The 11962-nt window shown below is 42.3% G+C and overlaps 1 protein-coding gene across 2 annotated transcripts; it reads left to right on the top strand.

The window, feature by feature from the left end:
• Window positions 1–86: 86 nt before the first annotated feature.
• On the top strand, window positions 87–9267 carry LOC109873788 (putative phospholipase B-like 2). Of its 2 annotated transcripts, XM_031804350.1 has the most exons (10): window positions 93–1581; window positions 1712–2906; window positions 3111–3205; window positions 3268–3422; window positions 5059–5199; window positions 5519–5590; window positions 5749–5901; window positions 6901–7063; window positions 7173–7351; window positions 8034–9267. In XM_031804350.1, exons 2-9 carry the CDS (start codon window positions 2702–2704, stop codon window positions 7341–7343), a joined length of 1155 nt encoding a protein of 384 aa, XP_031660210.1. In that variant the 5' UTR covers window positions 93–1581; window positions 1712–2701; the 3' UTR covers window positions 7344–7351; window positions 8034–9267. The 2 variants fall into 2 exon arrangements, with proteins under 2 accessions (XP_031660213.1, XP_031660210.1); XM_031804353.1 differs by lacking the exon at window positions 8034–9267 and having other exon boundaries at window positions 87–1581; window positions 7164–7279.
• The last annotated feature ends 2695 nt before the right edge of the window (window positions 9268–11962 follow it).

Consider the following 11962-nt stretch of genomic DNA (forward strand, 5'->3'; position numbering starts at 1 on the left):
AATCCTGGAACATATTCCAGTCTGTGCCAGCAAAACATTCCTGTAGCTTAGCATCTGCTTCATCTGATCACTTTTTTAACCATGTGAAAAAAAAGTATGTAATTAACAGCCAATGTTTACTTTTTTATTTGGGGCTATAGCAGTCAATTGAAAAACATTCTAACAGTATTTCTGATTGTCTTCTAAACTCAAGATCACATACTTTTAATGTGGGGCTATGACAGTCAAATGCAAATGAGTCTGACATGTCTAATTGGGAATAATTGGGAACTCGGAAATCTCAGACTTCACTGCGTTCAAGACGACTGGGAACTCTGAACAAAAATTGGTCAGACTGAAATCATTGTTAGGTCATCCAACTCGGAATTCTAAGTCGGAACTCTGCCTCTTCCTTAAGCTCCGACCTGAAGATCACTGACGTCATGATTTGACCTCATTTTTAAAGCACCATTATCTCACCACCACTAATGAGATGGGTGTGCATGAAGCATGTCACTTCGGTGCTTCTCAAAGGCAGGGGGAGTAGTCAACAGTGCACACTTCATCTTTGCTGTCACATCCAACCTGGATTGATATTTTGTTTAAATGCAGACGAGAGCACTGCTGACCGCAGCTTCACACAGATATGAGCTGGCAAAGGTTACCTTGAGTTTTAATGCTCTGAGGGAGATCGCAGGGTATTCCCTTTGAGTCGACCGAAACTCCTCCCTAGTAACCCGTGATTGCGTTCTCTGCAGCATTCGGTCACATGACAGCTCAAAAGGCCACAGTTGACTGTTGCACTTGTATCGTTCCAATTCAAGCGCAACGTTTAAGTGCGGCCTTTTCCTACGATCTAAGGGCATTCTCTAGTTGAATTTCATCTTTTAGATTTCAAAAATGTTCTTTTACAATGATTTTGAGATACACAGAAGATATATAACATTTTTGGGGGGTGGAAATTTGTCTGCGACCCCGTTTTCATACCCTTAGTTTGGGAACCGCTGGAGTAGACACCCAAAGACTTTCCTAGCAAGTCAGGTTGTGATCAGGGTAGAACTCCTTACCCAAATACATTTGTATGTATATTCATTAAGTGTTCTCTCTCTCAGCTGGTCATATCAGGAAGTGACCACTAGCGGGCGCTATAATGATAGCATCCAAGTGTACGCTGCCGGGGCCGTTGAAGCTGCAGTCAGCTCTGAGGTAAGGTAGAGAGACAGTCACCCTAACCCTGCTGGGGTAGTGGGGTCTAAGTTCAAGTTCCCTTGCTCAGACATTGTTGACATTGCTGACAAATGCCAAATCTTACAAACATTAGAGCAGTCTGCTGCCCAACGGCACAATCGATGACACAGCAACCATTGGTTGATCCATGCAACATCTGAAAAGGGGAACACGACCCAAATCTATAGTTCAACTATTTGTGTGTTTGTGTCATAGCTGATCTATAAGCACTGGATGAACACACTTATGGGGTACTGCAGTCCATTTACATTTGAGTCAGGATTCTGTCACAGACTGAAGGATTACATCACCACCAACCTGCAGTGGGTCAGACAGCAGATAGAGGAGCATCCACACTGTCCCTACTGGCACCAGGTATTTGCTGAGTCTGTGTCAGCCAATGTGCTAAATCACCAAGTATCTACTCCTTTTTCTCTGTGTCTAAACAGTAAATAACTTACTATTTAGTAGAGGACGTTTTGTATTTAGACTTTCTCTCGCTTAGATGTGGTTGGTGTTGCTGCAGCTGAAAGGTCTGAAAGATGGCTACAATGATCAGCTGTCATTTCCCAGAGGCCCTTTCACTCTCAACCCCTTCGGCTTCCTGTAAGTGTGGTCTGTGACCTCTGGTGGGTTAGAGTTCCCCCATAGAAAATGATAGAGGACTCTAGTGCCCAAAAGCCATTTTAGCATGGGCAGCGCCATTCAGGACTTAAACTATTTTGAAGTAGTCAACTGGGTGGGACTTAATTCCATCACATAATTCCATCCAGGTCATCAGGAGGGGTCAGCCAATGAATAATACTTGTGAGCAAACATTCCATAACTGCAGGTGGCAGTAAATCACCAATCTTAGCTTTATCTGTTCAAACAACACACTGCAAGTGGCATGCACCCTTTCAGTTTGTTTACAAACTCATAGAAGTAGTAGAAGAAGAAAATTGACTACTTCAAAATGGAAATGGCCTCAATGGTCCTGCCCGTCCACTCACAGACTGCATAATTGGACAGATACAAAGAAGAGTCCTCTATCATTCTCTATGAGATCAGCGCAGCAGTGAGTTTCTGTAAGCACCCCTGATTTTAATCACCAAGAGTACCCATCTCAGGAATAATGTGAGGGGTTCCAATGGGGATTTTTTTTTAGGGTGAGCTAAATCAAGTGCACCCTGCTATACAGCTATGACCAAAACCTCTATTTTTCTGTGGCTATCCCATAGAGAATGATAGAGGCATCTAGTGGCCAAAAGGCCATTTTAGCATGGCCAGAGCTATTGAGAGCTTCCGCCATTTGAATGTAGTCAACTTAGTGGGACTTCCAACTTCATTGGCTGAACCCTCCTGGTGATGCTGCTGGAGTCATGTGCAACCAGGTCATCAGGAGCGATCAGCCAATCGTAACAAATAAGAAAATGTACTACTTCAAAATGGAGATGGCCTCAATGGCACTGCCCATGCTGTCACACGTCTCTGTGGGCTATTCAGACTTTTCCAGATGGGAGGAGGCCTGGTGGATCTTGAGGGGGACCTAAACAAATCTAGCCAATCACGGACACTGGGCTCTGGCTCCTGCTCCGCCCTCATCAAGCTATTGCCTGGCAACAAGGATCTGCTGGTGTCTCATGATACCTGGAACATTTACCAGGCCATGCTGTGCATCTTAAAGAAGTACCAGTTCGCCTACCGTGTCTCTCCTACAGGTAACCTTTGACACCTAGAACTCTCATAAGGATAAGTTAACTTTGCCTACAGTGTCTCCTAATGTCCCCCCTTTCCCCCCTAACATACACACTCTTAAGGAAGCACTCCTGGAAACTCTGCTTGTGAACACTGGGAAAGTTATGTGGTTCAGAGTTCTATATTTTATGGTTCTGAGTTTGATTTCTGTGTTCTGTTGTTCTCAGACAGTGATCCGATCCCTGGCGGAACCCAGGCCTTCTCCTCCTACCCAGGGTCCATTTTCTCTGGAGATGACTTCTACATCCTTAGCACCGGGCTGGTGAGAGCTTTGTGTAATATGTGTGTACATAGTATTTATTTTTTAAAGATGTCCCTCCACAGGTTACCTTGGAGACAATCATCGACAACAGTAACCCCGCCCTCTGGAAATTTGTTCAACCAACCGGAGCAGTGATGGAGTGGCTGAGGAACATTGTAGCCAATAGGCTGGCTGCATCCGGCAAGGAGTGGGAAGAGATTTTCCGCAAACACAACAGGTAGACATGTCTCTCTGCAGGCCATCTGGGTGGCATTTTCTTTTTCTTCCTGTAGACTCTCATTGACCTATGGATGTCTACCATGTTGGTTATCTCGCCAGTCCTGTCAGTTCAGAGCTGGAGATCCAAAAACCAACCCTCAACAAGATATTTAACTGTCCATTTAAAGGACACTAGGAGATGAAGAGTGAACGGAACTATCCCTTTCAAGAATTAAGTAAAGTAAAAATAACATCACGAGTGGTCAGGTGACCTGAGCGAGATTTTTTTTTCAGGGAGGAGCAGAGTTAAGTCAATTCTGTACTGAGTTGCAAATTTCTCTTTATATCCAATTCAATTCTTGAAATTGGCCACCCCCAAAAGTAGCAGAATTTGATTTAAATTTGAAGGAAGTAGAATTTAATTCAAGGAAATTAAAATGGCTTATTTATTCTACACATCATCATAGTTGTAACAGTTTTCTTCCGTTGAAGGAGAGGAGGACCAAAATGCAGCGTGGTTAGAGTTCAACATGTTTAATAAAGACCATAAACGTGAACACTACAACATACCAAAACAACACATGTGAAAAACCAAAACAGTCCTATCTGGTGCATAGACACAAAGACAGAAGACAGGAAACAACCACCCACAAAACCTAACACAAAACAGGCTACCTAAATATGGTTCCCAATCAGAGACAAATGACTAACACCTGCCTCTGATTGAGAACCATATCAGGCCAAACATAGAAATGGGAAAACTAGACACACAACATAGAATGCCCACTCAGCTCACGTCCTGACCAACACTAAAACAAAGAAAACACAAAAGAACTATGGTCAGAACGTGACAATAGTAATGTTTATTTTGACTAAATGTATGGTTACCAATACCATGTAGCATAAGGTTGAAACATTTCATTTTTAAAACTCATTCTCCTAAAACAATTTTAAATAATTACACTGGTCTGGAAATATTCTAAGATTGTGTTGTGGGTTATCTATAATAATCATAATTCCCTTCATGTTTTTATATTTTTGAAGAAAAAAAACATCTCACGACAAAGAAAAATATTGTTTGACATCTTTGAGTTATAATCAAACTAATATTTGAAATTGTGTATTCTTTGCATGAATAAGTGGCATATGTCAAATGAATGAGCCTTTCATGTTTCACGTCTGAGTTTAATTGGTTTTAATTAAATTCTACTTCCTTCAATTCAAACTCAATTCAAATTCTTCATTCTGTGGCGTGGGTTGGGGCCATTTCATATATTGAATTCAATTCCTACATTCGAATTGACCCCAACTCTGCTGGGAAGGCAGGCGTGGGACTTATCAGTTACGCCGACTCAGGCCAAAGTCCCCAGAAATCAAAGGTTACTAATGTTGATTTGTAGGGTTAGAGTTAGGGCTATTTAATCAGTCTCTGAGATGTTTTACTTCTCTAGCCAATCTCTAGCATATCTATATATAGTCTGTCGGTTAACAGCCTCTGTTACTCACCAGAGGGGAGTTACACTGGAACCTAAAATACTAACTAGTGTCTCATCAATCATCACAAATGGCCTCAATACAGACCCCCAGACCACGTAAAATGTCTACCTTTGGAATTAATGCATTCCCTCACTTGTAGGTATCTGTGCGTGTGTTAGGTATAATAACCAGTGGATGATAGTGGAATACAGGCATTTCACTCCGGGGATGACAGAGACCAAGGAGCAGCTGTTTACTGTACTGGAGCAGCTCCCGGAAGAGTCAACACACACACGGGTGTTCACGATACCAGTGTTAAGGTACTAGGAATGAAAAGAAACAAAACCTTAATTCATTTCTTGATGAAAACAGTCCTCATGTTGTTATCCAGAGTCACATATGTTTATTTTGCAAGCTATATCACACATATATCTTTACATAAAGTAGGGTTTTAAAGGACCATAAAGTAACATTTCTTTTGCCAAAAGAAAATCCGGTATCGTAGTACTGCGATCCTGGTATCGCGACAACCCAAGCACACACACACATTGGAGAAAGGTTTTGTGTGTTCTTCCTGCTGTGGTGAGCGGGCTATTTATCAATAACAGCAATAAGTGTGTGTGTGGTTCTGTTCTGTAGTGGGCTGGTTGTTCACTCTGATAAAACCCAGGAGTTGCTGCAGAAAGGTTACTGGTCCAGTTATAACATCCCGTAAGTACCAATAACAACAAATATATAACTACCAACCACTAGTAATGACTATATTATTAATAGGTGGTGACTGTCTGTCTCTCAGGTTTGTTCTCATCAACAACAACAAAAATAACCTGTGTATGTGTGACACACACTCTCTCACTGTGTGTGTGTAGGTACTATGAGGAGGTGTTTAATGCCAGTGGCTGTCGAGAACTGGTTAAACAGTTTGGTCCATGGTTCTCTCTGGACATGAACCCTCGAGCCCAGATCTTCAGAAGGAACCAATCACACATCACAGACATGGACTCCATGGTCCGCCTCATGAGGTACGCACTTCCAGTCAGAGGATTCTACACCAGATGTCACAGGAGGGAGAGGGACAGACCTGCATTTAGGCCTATATATACGAGTATCCTTACCTACAGCTGTATCCTTACCTACAGCTGTATCCTTACCTACAGCTGTATCCTTACCTACAGCTGTATCCTTACCTACAGCTGTATTCTTACCTACAGCTGTATCCTTACCTACAGCTGTATCCTTATCTACAGCTGTATTCTTACCTACAGCTGTATCCTTACCTACAGCTGTATTCTTACCTACAGCTGTATCCTTACCTACAGCTGTATCCTTACCTACAGCTGTATCCTTACCTACAGCTGTATTATTACCTACAGCTGTATTATTACCTATAGTTGTATCCTTACCTACAGCTGTATTCTTACCTACAGCTGTATTCTTACCTACAGCTGTATTCGGAAAGTGTTCAGACCCCTTGACTTTTTCCAAATTTTGTTACGTTACAGCCTTATTCTAAAATTGATTCAATGTTTTTTTCCTCTTATCAATCTACACACATTACCCCAAAATGACAAAGCAAAAAAGTGTTTTTGCTCTCGACATGCAATGTCAACTGTGGGACCTTATATAAGCAGGTGAGTGTCGTTACAAATCATGTTCAATAAATTGAATTTACCACAGGTGGACTCCAATAAAGTTGTAGAAACATCTCAAGGATGATCAATGGAAAGAGGATGCACCTGAGCTCAATTTCGAGTCTCATAGCGAAGAGTCTGAATACTTATGTAAATGTGATATATATTTTTTAAATAAATGTGTATACATTTATAAAAACCTGTTTTCGCTTTGTCATTTTGGGGTATTGTGTGTAGGTGGAGGGGAAAAAATATAGAATCCATTTTAGAATAAGTCTGTAACGTAACAAAATGTGGAAAACGTTAAGTGGTCTGAATACTTTCCGAATGCACTGTGCATTTATAGCCTCTGTATGAATATCCCTTCCCTACCCCCCTCTTTTTCTGTAGGTATAATAACTTTAAGAATGACCCGTTGTCTTGGTGTGAGGGCTGTGACCCGCCTGCTAATGGAGAGAACACCATCTCAGCCCGGTCCGACCTGAACCCGGCTAACGGAACGTATCCCTTTGGAGCGCTGAAGCAGAGACCACATGGAGGAACGGATATGAAGGTAAGGCCATCCTCCACTTCTACTAGGTGAGGTGAGCTGCTTCTTGTAGGTGAGCTGCTTCTTGTAGGTGTCACTAATTGGCTGTGTGTGTACCTTTGAGTGTGTGTAGGTGACGTCCTACGGGCTGTGGCGTGAGTTTGGCTTCCTGGCAGTGAGTGGACCCACTTGGGACCAGGTACCTGCCTTCCAGTGGAGTTCCTCCCCCTACTCAGACCTGATGCACATAGGACATCCTGACACCTGGGCGTTTGCACCTGTAAATGTCACCTGGTCTACCTAACCCTTCTGGTAAATCCGTATTCCTCCTGTCTCCTGATTCTGCCTCTTCGACCCTACTCTCCTCCCTTTCCGCATCCTATGACTTGCACTATCCCCCTTTCCTCCCGGCTGGCCTGGCCCTCCTCTCCTGCTCCGTGGCCTGAGTGATGCATTGCGAGCTTACAGAACAGGGCTACGGGCAGCTGAACGAAAATTGAGGAAAACTAAACTTCAGGAGGACCTATCATCCTTTCACTCCCTCCTCTCTCCTCTCTATGACATCCTGTGACTAGTAAGGTCTGGCCGACAGAACAACCTGCACACTCGACATGTTCCCCTCCTCCCTTCTCCAGACCATCTCTGGAGATCTTCTCCTGTGCCTCACATCCATCATCAACTCATCTCTGACTACTGGCTGAGTCCCCTCTGACTTCAAAATGGCCCGAGTCGCTCCCCACCTCAAGAAACCAACACTCGACTCATCTGATGTCAAAAAACTATAGACCTGTATTCCTTCTTTCTTTTCATTCCAAAACACTTCAGCGTGCTGTCTCTGATCAATTTTCTCGTTATTTCTCTAAGAACAATCTTGTTGACCCTTACAGGTCAGGCTTTAAGACAGGTCACTCAACCGAGACTGCTCTTCTTTGTGTGGCGGAGGCTCTCCGCACTGCCAACTCTGACTATCTCTCCTTTGTTCTCATCCTCCTAGATCTATCCGCTGCCTTTGACACTGAACCATCATATACTCCTCTCAACCCTCTCAGGGCTGGGAGTCTCTGCACATTCTTGGATTGCATCCTACCTGGCAGGCCGCTCCTACCAGGTGACGTGGAGAGGATCTGTGTCTGCACCACGTACTCTCACTACTGGTGTTCCCCAGGGCTTGGTTCTAGGTTGAAAACCCTGCTTGTGCCATAAAACCCCTGCAACTTATCCAGAACACTGCAGCGCACTTGGTTTTCAACCTTCCCAAGTTCTCTATTGTCACCCCAGTCCTTCGTACACTCCACTGGCTTCCACTCAAAGCTCAAATCCACTTCAAGACCATGGTGCTTACCTACGGAACAGCAAGAGGAACTGCCCCTCCCTACCTTCAGGCTATGCTCAAATCCTACACCCCAACCTGAGAACTCCATTCTGCCACCTCCCGTTCTAGCTCTGACTACTGATTTATTTACTTGAGAAAAAATGTACATTCTATGCCTGTGATATGTGGTTGTCCCACCTAGCTATCTTAAGATGAATGCACTAACTGTAAGTCACTCTGGATAAGAGCGTCTGCTAACTGACTAAAATTGAAATATACCCCTTACATTAAACCTACACGCACAGACCCCTCCGTGTCAGAGAATAAACTAAGGGGTGATGGGTTTAATTTCAGAAGTGAAATGATTACAAAAGTAATGTAATGTATTAGGTATACAGTACAACAGTAAGCTCAGGGTTAGCATGTATATTTACTGCTCTGTTGTGTGAACAATCTTGAGATAAGGAAGTGGGTTTTAATTTTTTCATTTTTATGTTTTGCTCGTACTGGCTGTCATTGAATGTGATGTGAGATGGGAAAACTTTAAATGGGTCTGGAGTTCCACAAATGACAATATAGAGGTAGGAAATTGTACTGGGAAAAAATGCACCATTCGTTTGGCCAATAGAGAATGATAAAAAAATATATATATGTAATCAAACAGTTTAGTGTAGCCTTTGTGCCTACTTGAAGTATTCTACCATTTGATTCATGCTGCTATGACACTGGTCAATTTGTTCAATTCATGTTGACTTTATTAGACAGTAATTGCATAAAAACATGTATTACATTTGTTAGCATTTGACAGATCTGATTTAATACGGTCAATGGTTTTTGGAATTAATTTTGTTTTAAACTTTACTTTATAGCCATGTCATGTGGAGCTTATTTAGAAATACAAAGCTGGCGTTCTTTCTTTTGGTGTCGTACACTGTTGTCACTGATGGCCCAGACTTTTAAAAAACATTCCTGAAAGCGAAACACAACTGATTTGAAAGAAGGGGAGGGACATAGTCATCACATGATCAAATCCCATGACAATGCACGTGGCTCTGCTTTCCTCCAATCAGAACTCTTTAACTATCCTTCTTGTTCTTCTGCCTTATTACCGTTCTCCTAGCAGCAGGATATTATGATGGCAACTCGATCGCAGATTATTTAAATTTTAAAATAAGAGTCCCCCTGCAAAAAACGGGCAACATTTTGCGAATATCGTTTGCTGTTATCACTAGTGCAGTACAACTCTCACAGATTTGCTACCACCTTTGAAAAAAAAAATGTATGGATCATTTTACTTTTAATACTGTAGTATTTATAGGGCAATTAATTAAAGTGCTGCTGGGGATTTAGACCACAGTTCTCCATAAAATAACACCATATAAAGATTCTACAGACCTTACATAATGAGTAATCCCAACCCCACTTTTACCTCAGCACATGGAATAGTTTTTCTCTATAAACCAATATTACATTTTTTGGCATGTAGTAGTGTATTGCATTGCAGTGGGTGGAGTAGAAAGTGCTTCTGGGTATTTACACCTCAGGACCTCAAGAAATAACACAATATATAGATTACAGGCCACAGGAGGCTACTGAGGGGAGAATGGCTCATAATAAGGGCTGGAATGGCAAATAGAATGGCATCAAACACATGGAAACCATGTATTTGATACCATTCCACCTATTCCGCTCTGGTCATTAACACGAGCCCGTTCTCCCCAATTAAGGTACTGCCAACCTCCTGTGTTACACACCCAACTGAGTATTCCCAACCCCACCATTACTTTGGCACATATCCATTCACTGTATTGTATTGCATTGCAGTGAATGGAATGGTTGGAGTAGAAAGTTCTGCTGGATATTTAGATCTCAGTCCCCCAAGAAATAACACCATATATAGATTCTCTAGAGACCCTACTGAGTATTGCCAACTCCACTTTTACCTTGGCACATAAAATCAAATTTTTTCTATACAGCCTAATGTTGTGAACATACCAATCTAAACATTGTATTTTTGATAGTGCTCTTAAAAAAAACAAATATAAGCATATTTTCAATTATTTACATAAAGTCCTTAATTTGCTTAAGAGCACATAAAAATGGTCATTGATTCAAATGTAATATATTTAGAATATTTATCAACATTGCATCACATATGCTACTGCTATTATCTGTCACTTTATTCCTAGTTATATGTACACTACCGGTCAAAAGTTTTAGAACACCAACTCATTCAAGGGCTTTTCTTTGTTTTTACTATTTTATACATTGTCAAAAAATAGTAAAGACATCAAAACTATGAAATAACACATATGGAGTCATGTAGTAACCAAAAAAAGTGTTAAGCAAATCAAAATATTTTTTATTTGAGAATCTTCAAATAGCCACCCCTTGCCTTGATGACAGCTTTGCACAATGTTGGCATTCTCTCAACCAGCTTCATGAGGTAGTCACCTGGAATAAAAAAGCCACTCTAAAATGTGCAGTTTTGTTGACACAACACAAAGCCACAGATTTTTTAAGATTTGAGGGAGTGTGCAATTGGCATGCAGACGGCAGGAATGTCCAACAGAGTTATTCTCAGATAATTGAATGTTCATTTCTCCATCATAAGCTGCCTCCAATGTTGTTTTAGAGAATTTGGCAGTACGTCCAACCGGCCACACAACCGTAGACCACGTGTAACCATTTTAGCCCAGGACCTCCACATCTGGCTTCTTCACCTGTGGGACTGTCTAAGACCAGCCACCCGGACAGCTGATGAAACTGTGGGTTTTGCACAACCGAAGGATTGCTACACTAACTGTCAGAAACCGTCTCAATGAAGCTCATCTGCGTGCTAGTCATCCTCACCAGGTCCTTGGCCTGACCACAGTTTGGCACGTAACCGACTTCAGTGGGCAAATGCTCACCTTTGATGACCACTGGCACGCTGGAGAAGTGTGCTTCTCACTCCTCACGGATGAATCCCGGTTTCAACTGTACCGGGCAGATGGCAGACAGCATGAATGGCGTCGTGTGGGCGAGCGGTTTGCTGATACCAACGTTGTGAACATAGTGAACAATGAACACAATTGCATTTTATCGTTTGCAATTTGAATGCAGAGATACCGTGATGAGGTCCTAAGGCCCATTGTCATGCCATTCATCCCCCGCCATCGCTTCATGTTACAGCATGATAACGCACTGCCCCATGTCGCAATGATCTGTACACAATTCATGGAAGCTGAAAATATCCCAGTTCTTCCATGGCCTGCATACTCACCAGACATGTCACCCATTGAGCATGTTTGGGATGCTCTGGATCAACTTGTATGACAGAATGTTCCAGTTCCCGACAATATCCAGTAAATTTTGCACAGCCATTGAAGAGGTGTGGGACAACATACCACAGGCCACAATCGACAGCCTGATCAACTCGATGCGAAAGGAGATGTGTCGCGCTGCATGAGGCAAATGGTGATCACACCAGAAACTGACTGGTTTTCTGATCCTATCACCTACCTTTTTAAGGTATCTGTGACCAACAGATGTATATCTGTATTCCCAGTCATGTGAAATCCATAGATTTGGGCCTAATGAATGTATTTCAATTGACTGATTTCCTTACA

Source organism: Oncorhynchus kisutch, linkage group LG3 (assembly GCF_002021735.2).
Source record: "Oncorhynchus kisutch isolate 150728-3 linkage group LG3, Okis_V2, whole genome shotgun sequence".
NCBI lineage: Eukaryota > Metazoa > Chordata > Actinopteri > Salmoniformes > Salmonidae > Oncorhynchus > Oncorhynchus kisutch.

Bases quoted from the DNA above. Each gene is read 5' to 3' on its own strand.
- LOC109873788 (XM_031804350.1), top strand. From the start codon at position 2,702: ATGGGAGGAGGCCTGGTGGATCTTGAGGGGGACCTAAACAAATCTAGC. The intron at 2,907-3,110 runs GTAACCTTTGAC...TGTTGTTCTCAG, and splicing joins CTACCGTGTCTCTCCTACAG to ACAGTGATCCGATCCCTGGC. The intron at 5,902-6,900 runs GTACGCACTTCC...CTTTTTCTGTAG, and splicing joins TCCATGGTCCGCCTCATGAG to GTATAATAACTTTAAGAATG.